Below are 27,717 nucleotides of genomic sequence, written 5' to 3'. Positions count from 1 at the left end.
AGAGAGAGAGAGATGCATTGATGTGAGAGAGACACATCAATGGGTTGCCTCCTGCACATGCCCCGACTGGGACTGGAGGTCGAAGCTGCAACCGAGGTCCGAGCCCTGGACCCGGAAGCGAACGTGCGACCCTTTGGTCCGCTGGCTGACGCTCTGACCACTGGGCACACGGCCAGGGCTTCCTGCCACCGTTTTCCTTTTCCTCGTTTACCGGGACCTTGGCAGGGTCAGTGAGACCAAACACGTCCCGAGAGTCACTGCACTTTATCGACCTGTTTTTATAGCTTGAGGTCGCCCCCCCCCCCCCCCCCCCCCCCCCCCCCGCCACCTCCAGACATAGTTGGCCCACAGGGGGCCTTACCGGCCTCCCCAGATGGCATGACTCTTTCCCGGGAAGCGGCCCCCAGGCTGTGCTGCTCCTCCCTCCATTCTGTGCAGCCTCCCCCCACCGCCGGGGAGTGGGGGAGGGGGGGGGGCGGGTGAGAGAGCGCACGGGGCCCCTCGCCCCCCCCCCCCCCCCCCCCGCAGTAGGGTCTGCTGAGACGCAGGGCCCCCGGTTCTGTGGTAATTCGGATGGATCGCTTTTCAGTGTCTTCCTCACGCCACCGGTGGGAGGTGCTCAGTGAAATGGAGCTGCTGTTTCTCCGAGACCCGGGCGGACCCGCACCGTGCTCCCCGCGGGCCTACGGGGGTTAATGAGTAAACGCTCCCCAGGTGTTGGCTTTTCCCAGGGACCTGCCGATCCAGGTCGCCGGGCCCAGTAAGGTCAGGACCGCCCCCCCCCCCCCCCCCCCCCCCCCCCCGCGCAGGTCTCGGCCTCGCGCTCCAGGGACGGTTCTGGAATGAACCGGGGTGCAGACGGCCGCCTCTCCGCCTCCCGCCGCCGCCCGGCCCCGCAGCCCGTCCAGCAGGGCCCTGCCTCTGAGCTTCGGCAGCAGATGTGCCACGTGTGACCGTCACCCCAACCACTGCGAGCGGCGAGGACGGGTGCTCGTGCTGGGCCAGCTGTCGGGGGGTGGAGCGGGGGGGGGGGGGGCAGGGGCGCAGGGGCGACGCGGGCCCTCCCTCCGGGTTGTCAGCTTTGGTTTGTTTGGAGTTGAGTTTGATTTTAGCTGAAACCCCCTAAGATCCACCCGCCCTGGTTTTCTAGAGACCCTCTGGGTTGTACACAGCTCCCTGTTCGGACCCGGGGCCCAGCGGAGGCGTGTACGTGGCCTGTAAGTGACCGGGACTATTACCAGGCCGCAGCGTGGACGCTCTCGGACGTGCCCCAGCGTCTGGCTGGCTGGCCCCGCCTCAGGGCCGGTCACGGGCCGTGGTTCCGCCCACGGTTCCGCCCGTGGTTCCCCCCCCCCCAGCCCGCCCCCTCCTCCTGTTCTGCGGGCTCCGTGGGCTCCGTGGGCTCCGTGTGCGGTGTCTGCTCCGGGCTGGGCTCCGCATGTGCCCATTTTTCAGATGCTGACACTGAGGCCTGTGCTACCCCGAAGCCCATGGGCTTTCTGGGGCCACGCCCCTCGGGCGAGGGAGCGCTGGCGGGGTGGGGTGGGGTGGGGGGGAGCCTCGGCCGCCTCACTAGCCGCCACTCCTGCCCGACCTGGCTTCCCATCGACCCGCCGGCCGGGCTCCTTGGGAGCGTGGCCCTCGCCTGGGAGTGGCCGGCACCCGTCCTCGCGCCCCATCCGCTTTCTCTGGGCGCCCGGTGGGTTCGCAGGCCGCGGGGGGTGAGCAGGGCAGAAGGAGCCCCCTGCGCCGGAGCGACAGGACCCAGCACCCAGCACCGGTGTCCGCTGGGTGGTCCCTGGGACGTGCTGACCCTGCACCTCTCCTGCTGTCCGGAGCGCCAGGACATGGCCCCTCGCCCCCAGGTCATGACCGTCACCCTCAGATCACAACCCTCATCTCCAGGTCAGGACCCTGACCCCCCAGGACATGACCTTCACCCCAGCTCATGACCCCTGCCCCCAGGGAAGGCTGGGCGCACCTCTGCCGCTGCGAGCCTTCCAAGTTACAGCGGCAGACGTGGCGCGAGGGCCCCTGGCGCCGTGACCGTCATCACAGTCGCCCGGGAGCTTAGCGCCAACGTGGACACGGGCCTCCCGGACACTCACCGGGAACCCCTGGGGCGGGTGTGGTGTCAAAGCGCCGGGGCGCCTGCCTGAGCGCCCGCCCGCCCGGGAGAGCCGTGCCCTCGCCCCCGGACCTGCGCCAGGGGGGGCGATAGTGACGCAGACAGATCGGCCCGGCGCCTGCCATTTACGCTCGTGTCATGGTCCCGGGCACGGACCGCCCGCGTGGAACCCACACGCGGCTCCTGCGCTGTTCTCAGGGGGCACGCCGGGCGGTGCCAGGGGCTGCCGGCCTGGGGGGTGGGGGGAGAGGCCGCACCACCCAGCCTGTCCCCCCCAGGCGGACGGATCCCGCCCCCACGCTCTCCTCCCCCGCGGATCCCGCTCTCGTGGTGGGAAAACCTTGCGCTGAAAGGACGCAGGCCTCGGGTGGCGCGGGGTCTCCCATGCGCTCCACGGGCGGTTACTCCACGGGCGTCGCCTGGGGGGCTGGGATTTTATTTCAGGAGGAAAAGCTGCTGTTTGAGCCGGGTCACTGGCCGGTGACCCCGGCGGGTCTGAAGGGGCGTTTGGGGAAGGACGGGAGGGTCCTGCCAGTGACAGTGCCGGGAAGGTGGGATCCGAGGACCCCTGCGGGGGGCGGGCCAGGCCAGAGGCCGCCGCGGTCCCCACGTGGTTTTGCTGTGGAGCCTCCGACTGCGCAGCAACAGCTGCTCCCGCCACGGTCCTGGCCGGTTCCCGTGCGCAGCGCGGTCCTCTCGGCAGGAGGGGCCCCACCTGGCTGGTCTCCAGCCCCTCGATCCTTGGGGCGGCGTCTCTGGGGTGCCTTCTCCGTGTCTCCGTGGGTGGGGTGGCCTGTGCGTGTGCCTGTGAGTCCCTGGGACAGTGGGAGGGGCTGGGAGCGCCCCCGGTGGTGGTGGCGGTGGTGGCGGTGGTGGCGGTGGTGGCGGTGGTGGCGGTGGTGGCGGTGGTGGTGGTGGTGGTGGTGGTGGTGGTGGTGGCGCACACCTGGCCTCTCCGCAGGCTGCGCAGTGGAGACCCTCGGATGCTCTCCCCGCTCCTCGCCCTCCCTCCACCCTCCCTCCTTCCTCCGGGGAGCTGTTTCCAGCGCAGAAACAGCTACAGCGATCATGTAGCTCACACCACGCCCCCCCCCCCCCCCCCCCCTCTATCAAAGCTCGACACTGTGTCCGGTCTGGTCTGCGGGGACCGCTTTAAGGAAACACAGTGTTACCAGCGGCGTTGCAGCCTCCTGGGGCACAGCCACGCCCGCGGCTGTGTCTCCCGTCGGGTCCTCTGCGCCGACCCCCCACGTCCGTCCGTCTGTCCCTCCGTCGCCCCCCACGCCCCCCCGTGTGTGAGTGCGGGTCCTCTCCTCTCCTCAGGAGTGTATGTGCGGGGTCCCCCACGGGCAGGGGGCCCGCTCCCTCCCCGGGCTGTGCCGTCCGTGGGAGAGAGATCACGCCCAACCAGGCAGACGCTGCACCACAGGGGGCCCAAGCCTGCCCCGTTGTCCAGGGGACGCTCCTGGGCGTGTGGCCTTGACCTCCCGTATCAGAGTCCTCGGAGAAGAGGAGGCGCCGGTGGCCCTGGCCTCCACCCGCTCCCGGCAGCCCCGGTTCTCGCCGGCTTTCGTCCCCTCCCTCCTGGACCCCTGCCCAGAGCTGGGGTCACGGTGTCCTGGGCGCCCGCTGGGCTGTGCTGGGCGGTCGGCGCCCCCTCCTGGGCCTTTGCGGGGGTGTCCTTGCCTGGATGGGGAGGAGGCTGCGCCCCAGCTCCACGGACTCTCGGGGACCCCGAGGCCCCGGCTGGGCGGCCTCCGTCCTGGGGCCGCCTGCTCAGTCCTGGGCCGGCCCTGCCCGTGGGCCCCAGTTTTGCCGTTTCCTGTCCCTGCTCTGTGCGTGGGCGGAGGGCTAAGGTGGCGGGAACGTGGCACCCCCCGCGCCCGCAGCCGCCCTTCCTGCCGCGACAGGAGAGCGTTTGCTCCTCACCCTGGAAAGTCCTGGAAAGTTTCACACTGCCCATCCCTGGTGAGTCCCCGCACACTGCCCTTCCCCGGTTAGTCCCCGCACACTGCCCATCCCCCGGTTAGTCCCCGCACACTGCCCATCCCCCGGTTAGTCCCCGCACACTGCCCTTCCCCGGTTAGTCCCCGCACACTGCCCATCCCCCGGTTTAGTCCCCGCAACACCGCCCTTCCCGGTTAGTCCCCGCACACCGCCCATCCCCCGGTTAGTCCCCGCACACCGCCCATCCCCCGGTTAGTCCCCGCACACCGCCCATCCCCCGGTTAGTCCCCGCACACTGCCCTTCCCCGGTTAGTCCCCCGCACACTGCCCTTCCCCGGTTAGTCCCCGCACACCGCCCATCCCCCGGTTAGTCCCCGCACACCGCCCATCCCCCGGTTAGTCCCCGTACACCGCCCACGGCCCGGTTAGTCCCCGCACACCGCCCATCCCCCGGTTAGTCCCCGCACACTGCCCACGGCCCCGGTTAGTCCCCGCACACCGCCCATCCCCCGGTTAGTCCCCGCACACTGCCCACGGCCCCGGTTAGTCCCCGCACACCGCCCATCCCCCGGTTAGTCCCCGCACACCGCCCATCCCCCGGTTAGTCCCCGCACACTGCCCACGGCCCCCGTTAGTCCCCGCACACCGCCCATCCCCCGGTTAGTCCCCGCACACTGCCCACGGCCCCCGTTAGTCCCCGCACACCGCCCATCCCCCGGTTAGTCCCCGCACACTGCCCACGGCCCCGGTTAGTCCCCGCACACTGCCCACGGCCCCCGTTAGTCCCCGCACACCGCCCATCCCCCGGTTAGTCCCCGCACACTGCCCACGGCCCCGGTTAGTCCCCGCACACCGCCCATCCCCCGGTTAGTCCCCGCACACCGCCCATCCCCCGGTTAGTCCCCGCACACCGCCCATCCCCCGGTTAGTCCCCGCACACTGCCCACGGCCCGGTTAGTCCCCGCACACTGCCCACGGCCCGGTTAGTCCCCGCACACTGCCCATCCCCCGGTTAGTCCCCGCACACTGCCCACGGCCCGGTTAGTCCCCGCACACTGCCCACGGCCCGGTTAGTCCCCGCACACTGCCCACGGCCCGGTTAGTCCCCGCACACTGCCCATCCCCCGGTTAGTCCCCGCACACTGCCCACGGCCCGGTTAGTCCCCGCACACCGCCCACGGCCCCCGGTTAGTCCCCGCACACCGCCCACGGCCCCCGGTTAGTCTCCGCACACCGCCCATCCCCCGGTTAGTCCCCGCACACCGCCCATCCCCCGGTTAGTCCCCGCACACCGCCCATCCCCCGGTTAGTCCCCGCACACTGCCCACGGCCCAGTTAGTCCCCGCACACTGCCCATCCCCCGGTTAGTCCCCGCACACTGCCCATCCCCCGGTTAGTCCCCGCACACTGCTCACGGCCCCCGGTTAGTCCCCGCACACTGCCCACGGCCCCGGTTAGACCCCGCACACTGCCCATCCCCCGGTTAGTCCCCGCACACTGGCCATGGCTGTGGCTCGTAAGGGAGAGGGAGAGAGAGAGAAACATCCAAGATGAGAGAGAATCATGGATCGGCTGCCTCCTGCACGCCCCCCACTGGGGATGGAGCCCACAGCCCAGGCACATGCCCTGACCGGGAATTGAACTGTGACCTCCTGGCTCCTAGGTCACCCTCAACCACGGAGCCACGCCGGCCGGGCAAGGGCGCCTTTAAATCTGGTGCCAGCACCGGGCAGAGCTCGCGGGGCCTCACCCGGTCCGGGCTGTGCCTGGCTCGGCCCCGGCCCCGGCTCGGGCGGTGTGGGGCGCACACCCCCGTTGAGACTGTGAGCGCTCACACAGGGCCCTGCGACGCCCACAGCGACGAACGCTGACCTGATGCTGACCCAGCGCCCCCACGCCCGGTGTCTCCCCTAACAGTTCCATCTCCCCCCCAGGCGCCGGGCACCATGCCGCGCAGCCCCACGTCCAGCGAGGACGAGATGGCCCAGAGCGTCTCCGACTACTCCCTGGGCTCCGAGTCGGACAGCTCCAAGGAGGAGACCATCTACGACACCATCCGGGCCACGGCGGGGAAGCCGGGCGGCGCCAGGACGGAGGAGGGCCAGGCCCACACGCTGGTCATCCGCATCGTCATCCAGGACCTGCAGCAGACGGTGAGCCTGTCCCCGGGGGGTGGGGGAGCCTGTCCCCGGGGGGTGGGGGAGCCTGTCCCCGGGGGTGGGGGAGCCTGTCCCCGGGGGTGGGGAAGCTGGTCCCCGGGGGTGGGGGAGCCTGATCCTAGGTCAGGGGTGGGCAAACTTTTTGACTCGAGGGCCACCATGGGTTCTTAAACTGGACCGGAGGGCCGGAACAAAAGCATGGATGGAGTGTTTGTGTGAACTAATATAAATTCAAAGTAAAGGAGTGGAGAGGAGAGCAAGAGAACCCTCCGCTCTTTCGGCTCCGCGGGCCGGATAGAACAGCTGAACGGCCGGATCCTGCCCGCGGGCCGTAGTTTGCCCACGGCTGCCCTAGGGGGTGGGGGATCCTGTCCCCAGGGGGTGGGGGAGCCTGTCCCTACACACACACACACACACACACACACACACACACACAGCAGGCCTCCCCCCACACCTGCTCCCTGCCTGGCAGCTGGGCCCAGGCTCAGTCAGTCTCCTCCCAGAGGCACCAAGTAGGGGGTTGGGGGGGGCCGGCTCCCATAGAGGAACACTGTGGCCAGTCCTGCTGCGCCACCTACTGGCCTCGTAGTGCAGATGCCATTCCTTGACGGTCACCTGCTCGGGCACCTCCAGGGCGTCAGGTCCCGGCACCGTGGGGTGTCATGAGCGGGCCAGGTGCAGCCCTGGCCCTGGCTGAGCCTCACACCTCCAGGGGGGCCTGGAGTGAGCCCTTTGGGTGAGAGCAGGGGCCTGGTGCAGGGAGTGCCGGGCGGCTGGCTGGGCGGGTGGCCTCCGCTCTCTGGATCGGCACGGCAGCACGCGGGGCTCCCTGTGCCGTGCGCGCTGGCACCGGTGCGTGCACTGGGCCTTCTGAGCAAGCGGCGTGCGCCAGAGCCGATGGAAACTGGTTCCCCCGTGGCTGTTTCTGGGGGACGGCGAGGGAGGGAGTGGGATGGAGCTGCACCGGCACAGCGGTCCCGTCTCCATCCACACGGAGCGTCGTGTCCCAAGTACAGCCCAGGAGGAAGGTGTGAGACGGTGACGGGGTCTCCTGCGTGTGTTCAACTCCGGCCCCGTGACCACCTCCACCCACGGGCGGCACCAGCAGCTCCGCTGCCTCATGCCCATGCCCACTGCGCGCTGCCCATGCCCACTGCGCTCGCCCATCCCCACTGCGCGCGCCCATCCCCACTGCGCGCGCCCATCCCCACTGCGCGCGCCCATCCCCACTGCGCGCGCCCATCCCCACTGCGCGCGCCCATCCCCACTGCGTGCACCCACGAGTTAACGGAGGTGCAGGGGCCTGGCCGCCTCCTGGCAGGTGCCCGGGAAAGCGAGCCCCCGTTGTTGCTCTAGTCCAGCCGTGGGCAAACTACGGCCCGCGGGCGGATCCGGCCCGTTCGGCTGTTCTATCCGGCCCGCGGAGCCGAAAGAGCGGAGGGTTCTCTTGCTCTCCCCTCCGCTCCTTTACTTTGAATTTGTATTAGTTCACACAAACACTCCATCCATGCTTTTGTTCCGGCCCTCCGGTCCAGTTTAAGAACCCATGGTGGCCCTCGAGTCAAAAAGTTTGCCCACCCCTGCCAGTGTTCCCATCTGTCAGGTAAATGCGCTCGAGTCTGCGCTTTCCTACAGGAAGGAGCATTCAGCTGCTGCCCTGACCGCAAGGGTCACCCAGCCCCTCCCCCGCCAAATCTCTCCCCAAAGCAGCCGCCAGGCCCCTGCCTCTCCTGCCGTCAGCTCACTGACCTCCCTAATCCATCACTTGCTCCCGAATGGATGTCCCGTGGGCTCGTCATTGATCGAAACAGAACCCGCGGCAAGGCCCCCTTCAGGCTCTGAGCCTCCTTCGCCGTCTCCTCGCGGACACGGTGGCCACTCGCTTTTGCGTCCGAGGCCCTGGGTTCCGACTGTGGGGGGCCGGCCCCTGTCTCGCGCTTTCGAGCCATCTCCTCAGACGGCGGCCGAGGACCAAGCCCCCCTGTCGGCCTCTTGGTCTGCAAAGACGCGGAGGGGCCTCCATTGTGGGAGAGGGTTCTGGAAGGCCTGGGTGGGAGAGGCCCTGACCTTGATGGGAGCGGTTGTGACCTTGACGGGAGAGGTCGTGACCTTGACAAGCTCCCTTGGGCACGTTGCTGGGCAGGTGTCTGATTCAGTCCCCTCGGTCCCTGGGGGTAGAGCTCTGCCTCCTCCCAGGAGTCTGCGTGCAGCCCTCCCTGTATTCCCAGGCCTGTCCTTGGTCCCGGGCATCTGTCCAGAGGGGAAGCGCGGGTGGGGGTGCCTCCTGCCTTGTTCCCTGTGGCATCCCCGCGCTGGGAGCAGGGAGCTCGAGGAGGCCCAGGCCAAAGAAGTGGGTGGGGCGGCCCAGTCGGCTCTCTGCAGCCCCGGGCTCCCTCCTGCTCCGGCTCCCTCCTGCCCCGGGCTCCCTCCTGGCCCCCATCCCTCCCTCCTGGCCCCCCCTCCCTCCTGCCCCAGGCTCCCTCCTGCCCCGGGCTCCCTCCTGCCCCAGGCTCCCTCCTGCCCCGGGCTCCCTCCTGCCCCGGGCTCCCTCCTGCTCCGGCTCCCTCCTGCCCCGGGCTCCCTCCTGGCCCCCATCCCTCCCTCCTGGCCCCCCCTCCCTCCTGCCCCAGGCTCCCTCCTGCCCCGGGCTCCCTCCTGCTCCGGCTCCCTCCTGCCCCGGGCTCCCTCCTGGCCCCCATCCCTCCCTCCTGCCCCCCCCCTCCTGCCCCAGGCTCCCTCCTGCCCCGGGCTCCCTCCTGCCCCAGGCTCCCTCCTGCCCCGGGCTCCCTCCTGCCCCGGGCTCCCTCCTGGCCCCCATCCCTCCCTCCTGGCCCCCCCTCCCTCCTGCCCCAGGCTCCCTCCTGCCCCGGGCTCCCTCCTGCCCCAGGCTCCCTCCTGCCCCGGGCTCCCTCCTGCCCCGGCTCCCTCCTGGCCCCCCCTCCCTCCTGCCCCGACTCCCTCCTGGTCCCCATCCCTCCCTCCTGCCCCGGGCTCCCTCCTGGCCCCCCCTCCCTCCTGCCCTGGGCTCCCGCCTGGCCCCCCCTCTCTCCTGCCCCGGGCTCCCTCCTGGCCCCCCCTCCCTCCTGCCCCCGGCTCCCTCCTGGCCCCCAACCCCTCCCTCCTGCCCCAGGCTCCCTCCTCCCCCGGCTCCCTCCTGCCCCGGGCTCCCTCCTGGTCCCCATCCCTCCTGCCCCGGGCTCCCTCCTGCCCCGGCTCCCTCCTGGTCCCCATCCCTCCTGCCCCGGGCTCCCTCCTGCCCCCCCCCTCCCTCCTGGCCCCCACCCCTCCCTCCTGGCCTGACTCCCTCCTGGCCTCCCCCTCCCTCCTGCCCCGGCTGGTCTCCCCTTCCAGCAGAGCCCCCCTTCCCTGCACCATCTCTCACAGTGACGCTGGGAGCCCTGGGCCGCCCTCTGTTCTTCGCACACCCAGCCCTCCTGCCACATCTGTGCGAAGGGCATGGGCGTCCTCGCTGAGATCTCTGGCGCCCGCCTCCCGGGAGAGCCCGGACCTCATTTCCACCTTGACACCTTCCCGCTCCAAGGCTGAGAGCTCCGGCCTCCACAGCAGACGCCCTGAGCCTCTAACCGCCGTCCCCCCCACCCCCCGCCCCGTGCCCTCGGCCAGGGGTCACCTTTCACAAAGTGTCCAGGTCTCATTTACAGCACAGAACTCGCCCCTTTGAAGTCTGTTGTTGTTGATGGCTGGCCAGTCTGCCGAGTCTGCAGCCTTTGACCCGGGAGAGGGACAGCGAACGCTCCGGCCAAAGGGGCCCCATTTCCCGGCGGGGTGTGGGGGGGCCCTCCTGGCCGCCTGCTGAACCAAGCTCATAGTCGCGGGGATCGGCTCCCCTGACCCGGCCTGAGCTGGGGGACAGCAGTGGGGCTTTACCCACGCCCCCCGATGCGCAGATACCCGCTGTGGGAACCGGTCCCAGCCCCAGGGCTAGTCCGGCCTCGTGTGCTCGGAGTGGGTCCCGGAAGGAGCAGGGCTCGAGCCCCCCCCGTGGCTGGGCAGGAGAAAGAGCGGACCCTCACCCGGGTGGGGGCACAGGAGCCGTGGTTCGGCCCGGCCTTCGCTCCCCTGGCCGGTCGGCGAGTCTCAGGGAGGGCACGGGACGCTGAGTCGGCCTGTTCTCCACGCGCTGCGGCGCTCCTGATGGGGGTGGAGGCGCCGCCCACATGGCGAGCTCTGAGAAGTCCAGCCCTGTGGCCAGTGCTGTGTTCCCCGCCTGCCTCTGTGTGGGCGGGTGGTGTCGGGTGCGGGAAGCTGTGAGCAGTGGGCATGGTGGACTTCCCTCCCCCCCCCATGAGGGGCCCAGGAGGGACGCCCCCCAGATCTGAAAGAGCCAAGGGCACTGGATGTAGAGGAGTCACCCCAGTTTGCTCAGGCCGTGGATCTGCAGTGTCTCCAGACCGGCGGCCACGGCCTCACCCGGGGGTGTGGGGGACACGCCGGTTGTAGGGCCCCAGCCAGACCTGTGGCGTCAGACACTCTCCTGGTGGGGCGGCTGGACGGTCTGTGTCCAGCCAGTGCTGGACTCTGAGAGGACCAGACAGAAGACAGGCACCCAGGGTGGAGGCGGTCATTGATGACCGGAGATTTGGGTCATTGGTGAAGGTCATTGGTGAAGGTCATTGGTGAGGGTCATTGGTGAGGGTCATTGGTGAGGGTTATTGGTGAGAGTCATTGGTGAAGGTCACTGGTGAGGGTCATTGGTGAGGGTCATTGGTGAGGGTCATTGGTGAAGGTCACTGGTGAGGGTCATTGGTGAGGGTCATTGGTGAGAGTCAGTGGTGAGAGTCAGTGGTGAGGGTCAGTGGTGAGGGTCAGTGGCGAGGGTCAGTGGTGAGGGTCATTGGTGAGAATCAGTGGTGAGGGTCAGTGGTGAGGGTCATTGGTGAGGGTCAGTGGTGAGGGTCATTGGTGAGAATCAGTGGTGAGAGTCAGTGATGAGAGTCATTGGTGAGAGAAATGGTGAGGTTCATTGGTGAGGGTCATTGGTGTCAGTGGTGAGGGTCATTGGTGAGGGTCATTGGTGAGGGTCAGTGGTGAGAGCCATTGGTGAGAATCAGTGGTGAGGGTCATTGGTGAGGGTCATTGGTGAGGGTCAGTGGTGAGGGTCATTGGTGAGAATCAGTGGTGAGGGTCATTGGTGAGGGTCAGTGGTGAGGGTCAGTGGTGAGAATCAGTGGTGAGGGTCATTGGTGAGGGTCATTGGCGAGGGTCATTGGTGAGGGTCATTGGTGTCTGGTGAGGGTCATTGGCGAGGGTCATTGGCAAGGGTCAGTGGCGAGGGTCAAGGCCACAGAAACCAGTGTCTCCATCTCAGCGTTTCCTGTTTACAGTGACGGGGTGTCTCCCCTCCTCCCCCCCGTCCCCCAGCAATAAGAGGGCCTTGCTGTCCATCCTGAGATGGAGCCGGGGAGGGCGGGGGGGGGGGGTCGGTCTCGGACAGAAACACCTTAGCCATCCGGCCACGTGCCCGGCGGGCGGCCCCGGGGGCACTGGGTCACCGACCACGCGTCCTTGTCCTCCCCGCAGAAGTGCCTTCGCTTCGACCCCGACGCCACGGTGTGGGTGGCCAAGCAGCGGATCCTGTGCTCGCTGAACCAGAGCCTGAAGGACGTGCTCAACTACGGGCTGTTCCAGCCGGCCAGCAACGGGCGCGACGGCAAGTTCCTGGACGAAGAGCGGCTCCTGCGCGAGTACCCGCAGCCCGCGGGCAAGGGCGTGCCCTCCCTGGAGGTACCACCGGCACCCCCACCGAGGACCCGCCCGGCCCAGGTGGCGCCTGACGCTGCTGAGGGCTGCCCACGGCGGTGCGGCTCGTGTGGGTCTGACAGGCACGTGGGGCGGGACTTGGTGTGCGCACAGCACGGCCCCCGCGGGTCACGTCACCAGGACCCGGAGTCCCAGATGCGGGTCCGCTGGCCTGTCTCCCCAGCCCGCCTTCCTGCCCCGGCGCCGTGTGGCCGGTGGCCCTCCGGGGTGTCAGAAGCAGGACCTCCTTTCTCTCCCTGGCCCTCGGGGTGACCAGGGGGCGCTCTGAGCCGCCCCTGAGCAGCCTTATCCACCGTCACCTGGCGTCCCCGGCCCCCGCCTTTCTGAGCCCCGGCTGCTCCCCCGAGGGGACAGGGCGTGTTTCCACGTGTCAGGACCCGCACACAGGCAGCCAGCAATGCGGCCGCTGCTCCTCTCACAACCCGTCGCCAGGGTGACGTGACCGCGTTCGTTTCCGCGTGGATCGCAGCCCGCACGCGAGCCATTGGGGGGAGGGGGGGTCTGCAGCCTCTCGGCCACGGGAGACGGCTCTGCCGTGAGATGCCGTGTGGCGGGGGTTGAACGGCGGTCCCAGCGCAGAACTCAGGCCTCCCGCGCGGTCAGGCCCTCCTGAGCCTGCAGCGTCCCCGGTGTGTCTGCCCGAAAGGGGTCAGGCCCCGGGGGAGGCAGGAGGCGGAGGCCCGGGGGTGGGGAGGCCGCCCGACACCGACACCCCCCTGCGCTCCCTCCCGCTGGTCCCCGGCCTCCACAGAGCGGGCTCCCGGCTCCCGATGCGCCCCAGGTCCGGGGCAGCGCCGCCGCCGGTGAGGGAACGAGGTGTGGCTCCTGGGCAGCCCCACGGGCCTCTCCTCCGCCCGGCGTCGCTCTGTCTCTTCCCGGGCCCGGCAGCGCCGGCTGCGGCTCTCCCCGTGTGTGCGGGCTCTCCCCGTGCCATGCGGCTCTCCCCGTGCCGTGCGGGCTCTCCCCGTGCCGTGCGGCTCTCCCCGTGCCGTGCGGGCTCTCCCCGTGCCGTGCGGGCTCTCCCCGTGCCGTGCGGCTCTCCCCGTGCCGTGCGGGCTCTCCCCGTGCCGTGCGGGCTCTCCCCGTGCCGTGCGGCTCTCCCCGTGCCGTGCGGCTCTCCCCGTGCCGTGCGGGCTCTCCCCGTGCCGTGCGGCTCTCCCCGTGCCGTGCGGGCTCTCCCCGTGCCGTGCGGGCTCTCCCCGTGCCGTGCGGGCTCTCCCCGTGCCGTGCGGCTCTCCCCGTGTGTGCGGGCTCTCCCCGTGTGTGTGGGCTCTCCCCGTGCCGTGCGGCTCTCCCCGTGCTGTTCGGTGTGTACTGGGCCCCGTGTGCGGGGCAGCCGGCGCTGTAACGCCAGGCGGTGCTGGGAGCCGGGCTCGGGGACGGGCAGGGAAGGGGTCCTCGGAGCCCCCGGGAAACACCCGTTCTTTTCCCGTTTCTGTGCCAGTTCCGCTACAAGAAGCGGGTGTACAGACAGTGCCATCCGGACGAGAGGCAGCTGGCCAAGCTCCACACCAAGGTAGCAGCCCGGTGGCCGCCGCGCGGTCTGTCTGTCTGTCAGCCAGTGGCCACCACTCTGTCTGTCAGTCTGTCAGCCGATGGCCATCACGCTCTGTCTGTCAGTCTGTCTGCCGGTGGCCACCACGCTGTCTGTCTGTCAGCCGGTGGCCACCACGCTGTCTGTCTGTCTGTCTGCCGGTGGCCATCACGCTGTCTGTCTGTCAGCCGGTGGCCACCACGCTGTCTGTCTGTCTGTCTGCCAGTGGCCACCACGCTGTCTGTCTGTCTGTCTGTCAGCCGGTGGCCACCGCACTGTCTGTCTGTCTGTCTGTCTGCCAGTGGCCACCACGCTGTCTGTCTGTCTGCGGCACCTTATTCTGAGCTCAGGGCGGCACTGCAGGTCGAGGTCCTCCCGCGCCCGACTTAACCGCACAGCAGTCGTCCAGGGCCCGGGCGAGGACGGACAGGAAACGGGAGGGTCCACCGGGCAGGCCGGCTGCGGCAGCCACGCGGGCTCCGCGCTCCACCTGGGGTCCGCGGCAGAAAGCCGCCGCTTGGCCAGCCCCGGGGTCGGCAGGGGGCCCCGTCGGGGGCGGCTCCCCCTCCGTGGCCGAGGCCCGAGGGCGCCCGTGAGGAGCCGTGCCGTGGCCTCTGTAGGCGTCTCTCGTGGAGACGGTCTCGCTTTCCTTTTCCTCCGCAGACCAACCTGCGGAAATGCATGGACTACGTGCAGCACCGCTCGGTGGAGAAGATCGTGAAGATGCTGGACCGGGGCCTGGACCCGAATTTCCACGACCTGGACACCGGCGGTAAGCGTGGCCCGGGGCCTCAGCGGGCCTCCCGCAGGCTCGGGCTCGGGGCGCGCACAGCTGACGGGGTTCCGAGTCAACGCGTGTGCGCGTCCACGTGCCACCGTGCTTTCCAGGGCTTTCTCGCTGCGCCGTGAGCCTGGGTGAGCCGTGTTCGCTCCCACGGTGTCTCCGGCCGTCCACACGTGCTCAGTACATACCTGTTGACTAAGTGAATGAATGAATGAATGAATGATGCCACGCACGGAGCTGCTGTGTGTCCGTGAGGGTCTTGCCCCCCCTGCTGGGAACCGAGCTCCTCCCTCATGTGGATGAAATGGCCACGGGCTCTCAGGGTCCCTAAGTGACATTGGGGGGCTGGGGGTTTCTTCCTCCCTCCCTCCATCCTTCCCTCCCTCCCTCCCTCTCTTTATTGTTAATCCTCACCCGAGGGTAGTTTTTTCATTGATTTTTTGAGAGGGGGGAGAGAGAGAGACAGAGAGAGAGAGAGAGAGAGAGAGAGAGGGAGGGAGGGAGAGTGTGGAAGGGAGGGGGAGAGGGAGAGAAACATCGATGTGAGAGACACACATGGATTGGTTGCCTCCTGCACGTGCCCTGACCGGGACCGGGGATCAAGCCTGCAACCGAGATACGTGCCCTTGACCAGAATCGAACCCGGGACCCTCAGTCCGCAGGTCGACGCTCTAACCACTGAGCCAAATCGTCTAGGGCTCTTTTTCTTTTTTTAAAAAGGAAATCCCAAAGGAGCACTAGCTTTGATTTAGTCTTAGTTTTTCTCCTTCTCCCCGTTTCCCTGCGATAGGAGTGACCTGCAACATTGTATCAGTGTTGGGTGCGGCAGGGTGTGTGTGTCCGTCTGTGGGACACGCCCCACCTCGCCTGGTTACAGTGTCTTTCCTTACGGGGAGAACTTCCACCCTCTGCTCTCTTAGCAACTCTATTTTTTAAATATATTTTTACTGATTTCAGAGAGGGAGGGAGAGGGAGAGAGAAACATCAATGATGAGAGAATCACGGATTGGCTGCCTTCCGCACGCCCCACACCGGGGACTGAGCCCGCAACCTGGGCCTGTGCCCTGACCGGGAATCGAACCCTGACCTCCTGGGTCATAGGTCGACACTCAACCACTGAGCCGCACTGGCCGAGCAGCAACTTTCAAAATGCAGCATCGCCACGTGCTGTGCACACACACACACACACACACGCACACGCACACACACACGCACACGCCCCGGGACCCGCTCACCGCGCAGCCGGAGGAAGTGTGCGCTCCCGGCCGCCCACGGCCCCTGGCGGCCTCCAGCCCACCCTCTGTGGCTGTGGCCTGGGATTTGTCTGTCTGTCTGTCTGCCCCCGCTTTGCCTCATCCCCTCCAGGTCCATCCATGTTGTTGCAGCGTCAGGATCTCCTTCTTTCTGTGTCGGGTTAACGTCCCGTTGTGTGTGGGGGATGCGCTACTCGGGGTCCGTCTGTCTCCTCCCCCTCCTCCTCCCCCGCTGCTGCGCTCCCCTGCATCTGGGACCCCTCCTTAGACTTGGCTGCCTGAGCCCCGGGACTGAGCGGCTTTCCCACGGGTTGGCTCTGAGGGGTGTGCGTCCCTCCCCAGAGACGCCCCTGACCCTGGCGGCCCAGCTGGACGGCTCCGTGGAGGTCATCAAAGCGCTGAGGAACGGCGGGGCGCACCTGGACTTCCGCGCCAAAGACGGGATGACGGCCCTGCACAAGGCCGCCCGCGCCAGGAACCAGGTGGCCCTCAAGGTACAGTCCGCGCCCGTCTCGCCCGGGGAACGCCCCTCCCCCTCAGATTCCCTGGGTCCCCCCCCCCCGCCCCCCACTCACAGCCATGCCAGGTGACCCTGACCTGCCCGCCGGCTGTCCTGCGCCTCCTGGTGTTCTGGCCGTTAGAAGCGCCGTGCCCGGGCCTCTGTGCCCGCTCCAGGCACGGGCTGTGCCCCCGGCGGCCAGTGCCGACCCTCCTGTCCCTCCAGACCCTCTTGGAGCTGGGCGCGTCCCCGGACTACAAGGACAGCTGCGGCCTCACGCCGCTGTACCACACGGCCGTCGTGGGCGGCGACCCCTGCTGCTGCGAGCTGCTGCTGCACGAGCGGGCGGCCGTGTGCTGCCGGGACGAGAACGGCTGGCACGAGATCCACCAGGTGCGCCCCGCCGCCCGCCGCCCACCACCCCCCGGCCGCCCGCCGCCCACCGCCCCCTCACGGGAAGGGCTTCAGGAGGGCAGGGCCTCCAGGCAGGCAGATCCCCGGGCGGGCAGGTCCCCCTCACAGGCAGGTCCTCCTCACAGGCAGGTCCCCCTCACAGGCAGGTCCCCCTCGCGGGCAGGTCCCTGGGCGGGCAGGTCCCCCTTGAGGGCAGGGCCCCCTCACAGGCAGGTCCCCCTCGAGGGCAGGTCCCCGGGCGGGCAGGTCCCTGGGCGGGCAGGTCCCCCCCGAGGGCAGGTCCCCAGGTAGGCAGGTCCCCCTCGCGGGCAGGTCCCTGGGCGGGCAGGTCCCCCTCGAGGGCAGGGCCCCCTCACAGGCAGGTCCCCCTCGAGGGCAGGTCCTCAGGTGGGCAGGTCCCCAGGTGGGCAGGTCCCCCTCGAGGCCAGGTCCCCAGGTGGGCAGGTCCCCAGGTGGGCAGGTCCCCCTCGAGGGCAGGTCCCCAGGTGGGCAGGTCCCCAGGTGGGCAGGTCTCCCTCGAGGGCAGGTCCCCAGGCGGGCAGGGCCTCCAGGCAGGCAGGGCCTCTGGGCAGGCAGGTCCCCGGGCGGGCAGGTCCCCAGGTGGGCAGGGCCTCTGGGCGGGCAGGGCCCCTGGGGGCCACGTCCTGGTTTCCTTTTCCTAAAACGTTAGAACCAGCCCCCGAGTTTAAACACCTCGGGGGAGTTGCTCAGAAACACGCCTGCCTGACGTCTCTGGAGAAGCCGGAGGAGCGGGCAGGCCCGTGGCGTTTCTGCTCGGCCAGCCAATGGGGGCTGGGAGCCCCCCGGGAGCCGGTGCAGGTGGCCCAGGGCCCATGGGAGGCGTGTCTCCGAGCCCCCACCTGGCTCCGGGGTGGCAGCTGCGGGCTTGGCAAGAACAGAGCCCACCTGATGGCAGGGCGGTCTGTCATGGACGGAGGGGAGGAGAGGAGGCTGGTCCCAGATGTAGGGGAGCCCGGCCGGGGGGGAGGGGGGGAGGAGGGGGAGGAGGAGGGGGAGGAAGAGGAAGACAAGGGGGAGGAGGGGGGAGGAGGGGGAGGAGGAGGGGGGAGGAAGAGGAAGACAAGGGGGAGGAGGGGGAGGAGGGGGAGGAGGAGGGGGAGGAGGGGGAGGAGGAGGGGGAGGAGGGGGAGGAGGAGGAAGCAGAGGAAGGGGAGGAGGGGGAGGAAGAGGAAGACGAGGGGGAGGAGGGGGAGGAGACAGACAGCCCACCCCCCTCCCTCTGCTGCATGGCCCTGGGGCTCGGGGTCCCGGCTCAGGGCCCATTCCCTCCTCTGCCTGGTGCCTCCCTCTCGAGGATCTGACTTCCCTCATCGTGCACCTGCCAGTGTGGCTGCCTCGCCGGTCGTGAGGGACGGCGCCCTGGGATGAGGGGACTGTGTGTTGGGGTGCAGGGTCCTGTGGTGCTGGCTGTGGGCTGGCTTCTGCCCCTGAGACCCCGGCATCGCAGTGCCAAAGCCGCCCGCCTCTCGGTCCCAGGCCCAGCCCCCGCTCTGTGCTGGAGGCCTTCGCTCTGGGCTGTCGTTCATTTCATTTTATTCGTTAATCCTGACCGGGGCGGGGATCGCACCTGCAACCCAGGTACGTGCCCCTGACCTGGAATCGAACCCACGACCCTTCTGTACACAGGCTGACACTCTAACCCAGGGGTGGGCAAACTTTTTGACTCGAGGGCCACCATGGGTTCTTAAACTGGACCGGAGGGCCGGAACAAAAGCATGGATGGAGTGTTTGTGTGAACTAATATACATTCAAAGTAAAGGAGCGGAGGGGAGAGCAAGAGAACCCTCCGCTCTTTTGGCTCCGCGGGCCGGATGGAACAGCCGAACGGGCCGGATCCGGCCCGCGGGCCGTAGTTTGCCCACGGCTGCTCTAACCACTGAGCAACCATCCAGGGCTTAACCCCAGGTGTTTGCTTCCTGCTCCCCTCTCCCTTGGGACCATCTAGCGCCCTCCTGTGGTCAGTCTGTCGCACAGTCTGGGAAAGGCCCCTCGTCCTGCTGAGGCCCCTGGTCACCTGAGGACATGGAGGCGGGTGCTGACACGGCCGGGTGCGCTCCTCCGGAGTTGTCATCTCCCCGCAGCGCAGACCCTGTATTCGCCCCCTCCCTCCCAGCAGCCCCCGCGGCCCGTGCCTTCTCCTCTGCGCAGGCGCTTCCTGGGGCCCAGAGAGGTGGGGGGGCCTGCCCGAGGGCGCCCTCCCGCTCCTCCCCCACCCGGGCCTGGTTCTTTCTCTCTCCCCCAGGCTTCCAACAGGAGCCGCGCTGACCGGCAGGGCGCCCGGGGCAGGCGGGCTGTGCGGGCTGGTTCCCCTCTGTGTTCGGGGGGCTTCTGGCTTCTGCGATTCAAGTCTGCCCCCCTGTCTAGCACCCTGGGGTGTGGACAGCTCCCTCCCAGCGTATCTGGCTCCGCTTGCTCTCCCGGGATCCCGGGTGCCCACGCCAGGCCTGCTCACAGGTGCTGCAGGTGGCTGGCCTCCTTCCTGGGCATCGCCCAGGACACGTGTTTCATTGCAAAGGCGGCTTCCCCATCCGGCCGCTGGGTGCCCCGCCCCCTGCAGGCTGACTCGGGAAGAGCAGTTTTTCGAGCTCATGTCTGCAAAGGATTTGAAAGTTGTTCCTCAAATTACTCCAGTATTTTTCCTGAAATACCCTCCCAGCTGGAGATCTTTCATAAACGAAGTAGAAAGAAGGAAGTAATGCCCGGCGGTGCGGCTCAGGGGTTGAGCGTCGACCTAGGAACCAGGAGGTCAGGGTTCGATTCCGGGTCAGGGCACATGCCCGGGTTGCGGGTTCGGTCCCCAGTGGGGGGCGTGCAGAAGGCAGCTGATCACTGATTCTCTCTCATCGTTGATGTTTCTCTCTCTCTCTCCCTCTCCCCTCCTCTCTGCAATCAATAACATTTATTATTATTTATTTACTTACTTTAATAACATTTATTCTTTTAAAGAAGAAGGAAGAAACACCCAGGTGCTTCCCCACAATCTGAGAACTTGGAGGACTCATCCCCCTTGTAGTTTTAATTGCTGGGTAGTTTCAGGTCCGCCTGCCCCCTCCCTGCCCCCTCCCTGCCCCCTGGCTCCCACCTGGGGACGGCGTCTGGCTGCCTGGAGACCGAGGGGCTGTGCACTGAGAGGCCAGCCGCTGGGGGTGCCGAGGAGCCGGCTTCTTTCCCACGCACCTTCGTGTGCAGCCGGGACACGTGACTGGCCCACGTGACTGGCCCACGTGGGGCGTCCCCCTCCCGACCTCCCTCTCGGTCTCTCTGACTCTGTGTCGGGGTAAGCGAGTGTGTGTCTGGTTGCCTGCCAGTCGCGGAGTCAGTCAGTCATAACTCCTCGCTCAGGACAGTTTAGTGAAGAAATTCATGTCAAGCGCCTGGCATCTAGTGACTGCACAGTATATGCCCGCCATGCCCGTCACTATCATTGTCCTAGTTACTCTTTGGCCACGCCCCCATCACGGTGCTCATCCCCTCTAGCCACGCCCCATCACTGCCATCATCACCATCAGGCCACGCCCCCGCCAGGCCAGCATCACCCTTAGGCCACGCCCCACCACTGTCATCACCATCAGGCCACGCCCCTGCCAGGCCAGCATCACTCTTAGGCCACACCCCCACTGTAATCAGGCCACGCCCCCATCACAGTGCTCATCCTCTCTAGCCACGCCCCATCACTGCCAGCATCACCATCAGGCCACGCCCCCGCCAGGCCAGCATCACCCTTAGGCCACGACCCCACAACTGTCATCATCACTATCAGGCCACGCCCCCATCACAGTGCTCATCCCCTCTAGCCATGCCCCATCACAGCCATCATCACCATCAGGCCACGCCCCCGCCAGGCCAGCATCACCGTTAGGCCACGCCCCACCACTGTCATCATCACCCTCAGGCCACGTCCTCACCAGGCCAGCATCACCCTTAGGCCACGCCCCACCACTATCATCATCACCCTCAGGCCACGCCCCCATCAGGCCAGCATCACCGTTAGGCCACGCCCCACCACTGTCATCACCATCAGGCCACGCCCCCACCACAGCCATCATCACCCACAGGCCATCCCCCCACCAGGCCAGCATCACCCGTAGGCCACGCCCCACCACTATCGTCATCACCCTCAGGCCACGCCCCCATCACCCTCAGGCCCGGGCAGATGCGGCCTCAGCTTACTGCCCCTGGGATGGGAGCGGCAGGTCGGAGCTGGGCGTGTCCCGTGGCTTCCGGTTGACAGCCGGTCTCACAGCGAGGTCTTGTCTCAGGCCTGCAGGTACGGGCACGTGCAGCACCTGGAGCACCTGCTCTTCTACGGGGCGGACATGGGGGCACAGAACGCCTCCGGGAACACGGCCCTGCACATCTGCGCCCTCTACAACCAGGTCAGTGTGGCGCCCGCGGGGCGCACCCCCACCTTCCACAGCCGAGGGCGGGGAGCAGGGACGGTTCCCTGGGCCCCTGGGGCCCCTGGATCCCGGGGTCGAGGCAGGTCCTGGACATCGCTGTGGGAGGTCCCCGCCCCTCCTTCCCTTCTTTCCTGCTCTCTGGCGTCAAGGAACTCGCCTGGAGAGTGGGGTGGAATGTGGACATTACATGAGCAGTGTGTGTCCGGGGGGTGGGGGGGTGCTCTGCTACCTGGAGGAGCAGAGGGCAGACCCCTGATTAGGGTGACTGCTGGGGGCCCCAAGGTCCTCTGCCATCAGCGGTATCTTCCCAGCCCAGTCAGTGCTTCCGTCTTTTTGGGTGAAATCTCCAGCCTTCGCCTGAAACCAGGCCCTTTCCCTGCCCAGTCCATGGGCAAGCCCCCGCCCGGGCCCTTCCAGCCACTTTGAAATCCCAATTTGCTTCCAGCTAGTCAACCCTGGAAAACTCTTACACATCCTTCAAGACCCCATTCAGGTAGCCCGCCCTCAGTCAAGCCTCCCCTGGACGAGCCCCTCTTAGCGTCAGCGGTGTTCTCGCTGCGCAGGGCTTTGCGGGACTGCCGGTGAACCGCCAGGGGCAGGTCACTGTGACTCACCTGTTCTTCCTGCTGGAACCCCTCCTCCCCCCGCCTTGGGCCCCTCTTCCCAGGGGCATGAACAGCCGTGGCTCGTGGTCTCCACACGGGCAGGCACCAGAGAGCATCTCAGCCTGCTGGGCAGGGAGCATTTTAGCTGAGCTTCAGAAGTATTGGCAGGGCGGGGACCTGGCTTCCTGCTTATGGAGGCGACCCCCCCCCCATACACACACAGTGGGATTTGTGTGCAGCTGGGGTGCTCCCTGGGGGGCCCGGGCGTTTGCACGGGAATAGCTGTGTGAGCCTGGGGTACCTTGCCCAGCTGCTCTAGGAAAGCACGCCCCGAGGCTTGGCCGCAGCTGGTAAAACATCTGTGCCAACATGTGCTGCTTACTGCCTGCGACAGGGAACAGTCCTTGGTTGTCCCCGGGAGATTTCACGCATGTTTCATCATGACACAAGCACCCGGATAAACGTGTTTGCTGTCACTTGAAATAATTGTGGCCAAGAGGTGCTGGGGTTCTTGTTCCAGCATTGAGAAGCGTTCGGCAGTCTGGAGAAAGGCTGTGTGTAACGTACGAGTCCAGAGACGGAAGATCATTTTGAAAGGCATTGGGGGTCAGAGGAGCTTTAGCTAAAGGAGCTAAGTTCTCCTTGTCTCAGGACCCCTTGCTTTTTATTAGCACAATTTGTCCTAAGGCAAGGTGGAGATACACTTCCAAGGGTAGGGTTCCGCACAGAAGCATTGTCAGATTGGGGAATTGCCTTCGGCTGCTCAGGGGTTTGGCCAACAGGAGGCAATAACTATAGATTGAGATGCTCTGAGCTGTCTGGCAGCAAACAATCGTCCTATTCAGGCTTGGGGGGGGGGGGGAAATGCCTTCAGCCATTCCCAACAGGTGATTACATATTGTGACTCTCAGCCCTTGTTGAGTCCCCAAGTTCCATCAACCTTTTGATGAAACCCTTGCGATTATGACATGCTGGAACTGGCTCCTGGCAAAGACGGTCTCTGAGCGTGGGGCGGTTTCACCGGCAGAGGCACGGCATTGCTGTCGTCCGCAGCCTGTGATGGGCGGGGCTGGGTGTGACCCAGGCCACTGTCCCTGCTCAGGTCTGTCCTGCCTCTTGGCTAATGGCTCTAGGAGGACCCAGAGCTGGCCGGGCCTCTCAGGAAAGCCCTGCCCCCGGTGCCTTGGGTTAGAGGAGGGGTCAGCGAACTCTCTCTGCAGAGGCCACAGGGACAGGGCCACGGCCACGCCGCGTGGCCGCCGAGGGTGAGCGCAAGCCACAGACAGCCCTAGGTGACTGTGTGGCTGTGTGCCAGTAAAACTTTATTGACAAAGCAGGCAGCGGCCCGCTGTGGGCCATCGTTTGCACACCCCCTACTGGGGATCGAGCCCGCAACCTGGGCCTGGGCCCTGAATGGGAATCGAACTGTGACCTCCTGGTTCCTAGGTTGATGCTCACCCCCTGAGCCAGGCCGGCCGGGTGAATTTCACTTCGAATATGTTTCACGTGCACGTGCAAGACCGTAGAACAGGGGTGGGCAAACTTTTTGACTCGAGGGCCACAATGGGTTCTTAAACTGGACCGGAGGGCCGGAACAAAAGCATGGATGGAGTGTTTGTGTGAACTAATATAAATTCAAAGTAAACATCATTACATAAATGACGGTCTTTTTTTAATTTTATTTCAATAGTTTTATTCATTTCAAACATTTTAACAAGAAGAATGTAAACACTAATTATTATAATTTGAAACTTCAAAAAATGGAGGAATCATAGCACAATAACATACCTTATATTGAAGATGGCAAAGGCAAAATAAAATTGCCTAACAAAGGAAAGGTACAAAAGCCTTTCAAATTAAACTTAAATATAATAAAATAATTTAAAACTAAAAACAAATAGAAAAGAACAAAATGTGTAAACAGTAAATTAAACATTTTCTTTAGTGCAACTTCCAAATGATGCCCGGGACGTCGATGTAGATGGCAATGTAGACTGGGTGAAAGGTTTTTGGTCTTTAAAACATCCACTTCAGTGGGAACAGTGTTGTTGGTCCTCCTTTTTTAGCTAATGCTCTGATCCTGTGCTCTCCAGGGGCGTGTCTCCCTCCATCACCACGATGACGTGTCTCCGCATTCCCAGGGTGATGTCGGGGGACGCGTCCGCGGGCATTCCAAGGAGCCTCTGGAAGATGGAGAGGCTGTTCCTTCTACTGAATGGGGATATAAATCCGCCCACTCAGAAGAAGGAGCTGCGGCTGTGTTTCCCCACGTTGCCATGTTAACACTGCTGCTGGGGAAGGAGCGGAGGGGAGAGCAAGAGAACCCTCCGCTCTTTCGGCTCCGCGGGCCGGATAGAACAGCCGAAATGGGCCGGATCCGGCCATGCGGGCCGTAGTTTGCCCACGGCTGCCGTAGAACATAGACTTAAAAAGGCCCCTGGTTGGCCCAGGGGTGCACATACTTTAAAACGTTTATAGATTCTGTCAAGTTGTCCCAAGTGTGTGCAGCCGTTAAACTTCAACTGGTAGCCCTGGGCGGGGGGCGTGGGGGGGGGGGGGTCGCCCTGATCCTGGCCGCGCGGAGGGAGGAACCCGCCCTCCCTCTAACGCTGCGTGCGATTCTCTGCCTTCTCGGAGCGAGCTTCCGCAGCTGGGGGCAGAGGGGGGGGGGTCTGCCGCAGCGGCTCCCGGGGGGTCTGTCCGTCACCAGCGTGTCCCTCCCGTGTGCCCTGCAGGACAGCTGTGCACGGGTGCTGCTGTTCCGGGGCGGGGACAAGGAGCTGAAGAACTACAACAGCCAGACCCCCTTCCAGGTAAGGGGAGCCCTCGCGGGATACCCCAGACAGACGGGGCTGGGGGCGGGGACGGGGGGGCGAGACCGCGGGTCTCTGAGCATCGCGTGCGTTGGGCGCGAGGCCGGCTGTCTCCGTGGGGGATGTCACCTGTGTTCGGAGCTGTGCCCGGCGCCTCTGTGTCCCTGTGTCCCAGGGCCGGGCGGCTCCCGGGGCTCCTTCCTGCCAGTGAGACTTCAAGTCCAGCTTGGCCAGTGTGGCCCAGTGGATAGAGCGTCGGCCTGCAGACCGAAGGGTCCCGGGTTCCATTCCCGGTCAGGGCACATCTCTAGTTTGCAGGCTCGATCTCCGGGGTGGGGCCTGCAGGAGGCAGTCGATCAAGGGTTCTCTCTCATCCTTGATGTGTCGAACGCTCTCTCCCTCTCCCTTCCTCTCTGACATCAATTAAACATATTAAAAAACAACACAAAAACACACGTGGCTCTTCCCTCAGAGGCGGTGCCGTGGCAGGGGCGGCGCTCTGGGGTGTGGACGTGGCACAGAGTGGGCACCACAGAAACCGAGGGCGTAACCTCAGCCCGGACACGGCTGAGTCGGGCTGTGCGACCGATGAGCTGGGCCCTGTCTCCCTGGCCGAGCGGTCAGTAACTAATACTCAGACGGAAGGAAATCAGGACAGGTCCCAGGATTGTGCTGTTTGGACAGGGGAGGCGGCTGGCCAGGGTGGCTCAGTGGTTAAGCGTCGACCGAGGAACCAGGAGGTCACGGCTCCGTTCCCGGTCAAGGGCACAGGCCCGGGTTGTGGACTCTGTCCCCAGTAGGGGGCGTGCAGGAGGCAGCCGATCCATGATTCTCTCTCATCATTGATGTTTCTCTCTCTCTCTCTCCCTCTCCCTTCTTCTCTGAAATCAATAAAAGTGTATTTTATTTTTTAAAAATAATTCTTTATTGTTGAAAATATTACATATGTGCCCTTTTCCCCCCATTGACTCACTCTAGCCCGCCCCCGCCCCCCCGCCCCATTGTCTGTGGCCATGGGCCATGCCTATCTGCATACAAGGTCTCTGATTGCCTCCCGCCCACCCACTCTCCCCCGCCTGCCCTGCCCTCCCCTCCGAGATCCCGCACGCTGTGCCCCCTGCCATGTCTCTGGGTCCACTCCGTTCACCAGTTTACTTTGTGCATTAGATTCCACGTGTGAGTGAGATCACGTGATACTTGTCTTTCTCTGACCGGCTTCTCTCGCTCAGCACGATGCTCTCCGGGTCCCTCCGTGCTGTCTCAGAGGGTCAGAGAGCCTCCTTTCTCCTGCTGCGGAGTCCTCCCTGGTGTGACGGTGCCGTGGAAACAGGAGGCAAAGCCTTGAGAAGCCCCGAGTGTGGGCTGTGGTTGGGGAGTGGCGGGGGCTGGGCGGAGCAGCAGCTCCAACAAGCGGGGGAGGTTTGACTCCTCGAAGCGTCCGTTCAGATGGACGGCGTTCAGAAAAGGTCAACGTGACTTCATCTTTTTAAAGAAAATCTTCACCAGTACCCCTGCCCGCCAGGGTCCCCGGCGAACTCCTATGCACCCTTCAAAGCCCCAGCTCCTCCTCCGCGGGGGGCGTCCGGCAGCCTCTGGCTCCCAGGTTGCTTGGTCTGTCCCTTTTCCACATCGTGTTAGAATGGACGGCTTCCGTGTCAGTGTCCCCGGATGGACTGGGAAGAGGCTGCTGCGTCCCGCCCTTCCTTGTGTCCAGTCTCGGGCCACGGCGGGGCCGTTGGAAGGCGCTGTGGCTGGGCAGAGGCCTGGACACGCAGCTCCCTGTAATTTCTCACTCCGGCCACTGGGTGGCAGTGTTGGCGCGGGCCAGCGGGGGCTGAGTGGGAGGCTGGGCGTCCAGGGCGCTGAGGAGGGATGGAGGGAGTTTGCAGAGACATGTCTGCTCCTGAAGGCGAGCCCTCGGGTGCTCACCAACCGGAAGGAAGGAGACACGCCCCTGCTCGGTCGCCTGGGTGTCGTACGGGAGCCACAGACGCGGGGCGCCGACCGCCGACATGGATTTGTCCCGGTGCCGGGGCTGCGGGAGGACAGGGTGCCGGCCGCTCCGTCTCCGATGAGGACAATGCCGACGAGGACAGTGGTCACCAGGTCCTGGCACGTGGCTGCCTCCTCCCGGGCCTCACACGGACTGTGTCCTGGAGGGAGACAGACAGAGATGAGGGGAGAGGAAGGGAGAGAGAGAGACGGGGAGACAGATGGGGAGACAGAGAGAGATGGAGAGAGATGGGGAGACAGAGAGATGGAGAGACAGAGAGACGGGGAGACAGAGAGATGGGGAGACAGAGAGACGGGGAGACAGAGAGATGGGGAGACAGAGAGACGGGGTGACAGAGAGATGGGGAGACAGAGACGGGGAGACAGAGAGATGGGGAGACAGAGAGACGGGGAGACAGAGAGACGGGGAGACAGAGAGACGGGGAGACAGAGAGATGGGGAGACAGAGACAGGGAGACAGAGAGACGGGAGACAGAGAGATGGGGAGACAGGCGGGGAGACAGAGATGGGGAGACAGAGAGACGGGGAGACAGAGACAGGGAGACAGAGAGATGGGGAGACAGGCGGGGAGACAGATGGGGAGACAGAGAGACGGGGAGACAGAGAGATGGGAGACAGATGGGGAGACAGACGGGGAGACAGAGATGGGGAGACAGAGAGACGGGGAGACAGAGACGGGGAGACAGAGAGATGGGGAGACAGGCGGGGAGACAGAGATGGGGAGACAGAGAGACGGGGAGACAGATGGGGAGACAGAGACGGGGAGACAGAGACAGGGAGACAGAGAGATGGGGAGACAGAGAGATGGGGAGACAGAGATGGGGAGACAGAGACGAGGAGACAGAGAGACGGGGAGACAGAGAGATGGGGAGACAGAGACGGGGAGACATTGAGAGATAGACAGAGAGACGGGGGGACAGAGAGACGGGGGGACAGAGAGACGGGGGGACAGAAAGACAGGGGACAGAGAGACGGGGGGACAGAGAGACCGGGGCAGAGAGACAGGGGGACAGAGAGACGGGGGGCAGAGAGACGGGGGGCAGAGGTTGAGAACACGCTGGTGTCTCCGTTGCAGCTCCACGGACATAGAACGGACGTGACCTTGTTGAAGTGTGAGGTGTAAGAGGGGTGATTCACGCGTGTCGCTCTCGCACAGGGATCACCCACCAAGGCCGGCTGCCTGTCCCCCAGGCTCCCCCCGGCCCTGTGTGTGGGCAGGGAGGGCTGTCCCACGCACGCCGCGCTGCTAACCACCTTTCCCGGCTTGAACGAGGGAGCCCCGTACACCCCTGAGCGCACTGACCTGGGAGCTGACCTGTGGCGGGGTGCGCCCCCAGAGCCCGTCCGCAGGCCCCGCGCTGGCCGT

At 65.8% G+C, this 27,717-nt stretch overlaps 1 protein-coding gene across 1 annotated transcript in view; it reads left to right on the top strand.

Moving 5' to 3' along the window:
• Window positions 1–27,717, top strand: part of SHANK2 (SH3 and multiple ankyrin repeat domains 2) — a 196,253-nt gene that overhangs the window by 8,262 nt on the left and 160,274 nt on the right. The window contains exons 2-9 of the mRNA XM_080639996.1: window positions 6,010–6,228; window positions 11,776–11,979; window positions 13,460–13,531; window positions 14,213–14,321; window positions 15,929–16,080; window positions 16,311–16,478; window positions 20,780–20,896; window positions 24,261–24,338. Of these exons, the coding sequence (XP_080496122.1) occupies window positions 6,022–6,228; window positions 11,776–11,979; window positions 13,460–13,531; window positions 14,213–14,321; window positions 15,929–16,080; window positions 16,311–16,478; window positions 20,780–20,896; window positions 24,261–24,338 (1,107 nt within the window). The 5' untranslated portion in view covers window positions 6,010–6,021. The remainder of the gene's footprint in view (window positions 1–6,009; window positions 6,229–11,775; window positions 11,980–13,459; window positions 13,532–14,212; window positions 14,322–15,928; window positions 16,081–16,310; window positions 16,479–20,779; window positions 20,897–24,260; window positions 24,339–27,717) is intronic.

This window comes from Plecotus auritus (assembly GCF_963455305.1).
Source record: "Plecotus auritus genome assembly, chromosome: 9".
In the NCBI taxonomy this organism is placed as follows: domain Eukaryota; kingdom Metazoa; phylum Chordata; class Mammalia; order Chiroptera; family Vespertilionidae; genus Plecotus; species Plecotus auritus.
Note: the sequence above shows the minus strand (reverse complement) of the source record. Positions and strands in the feature narration are given on the sequence as shown.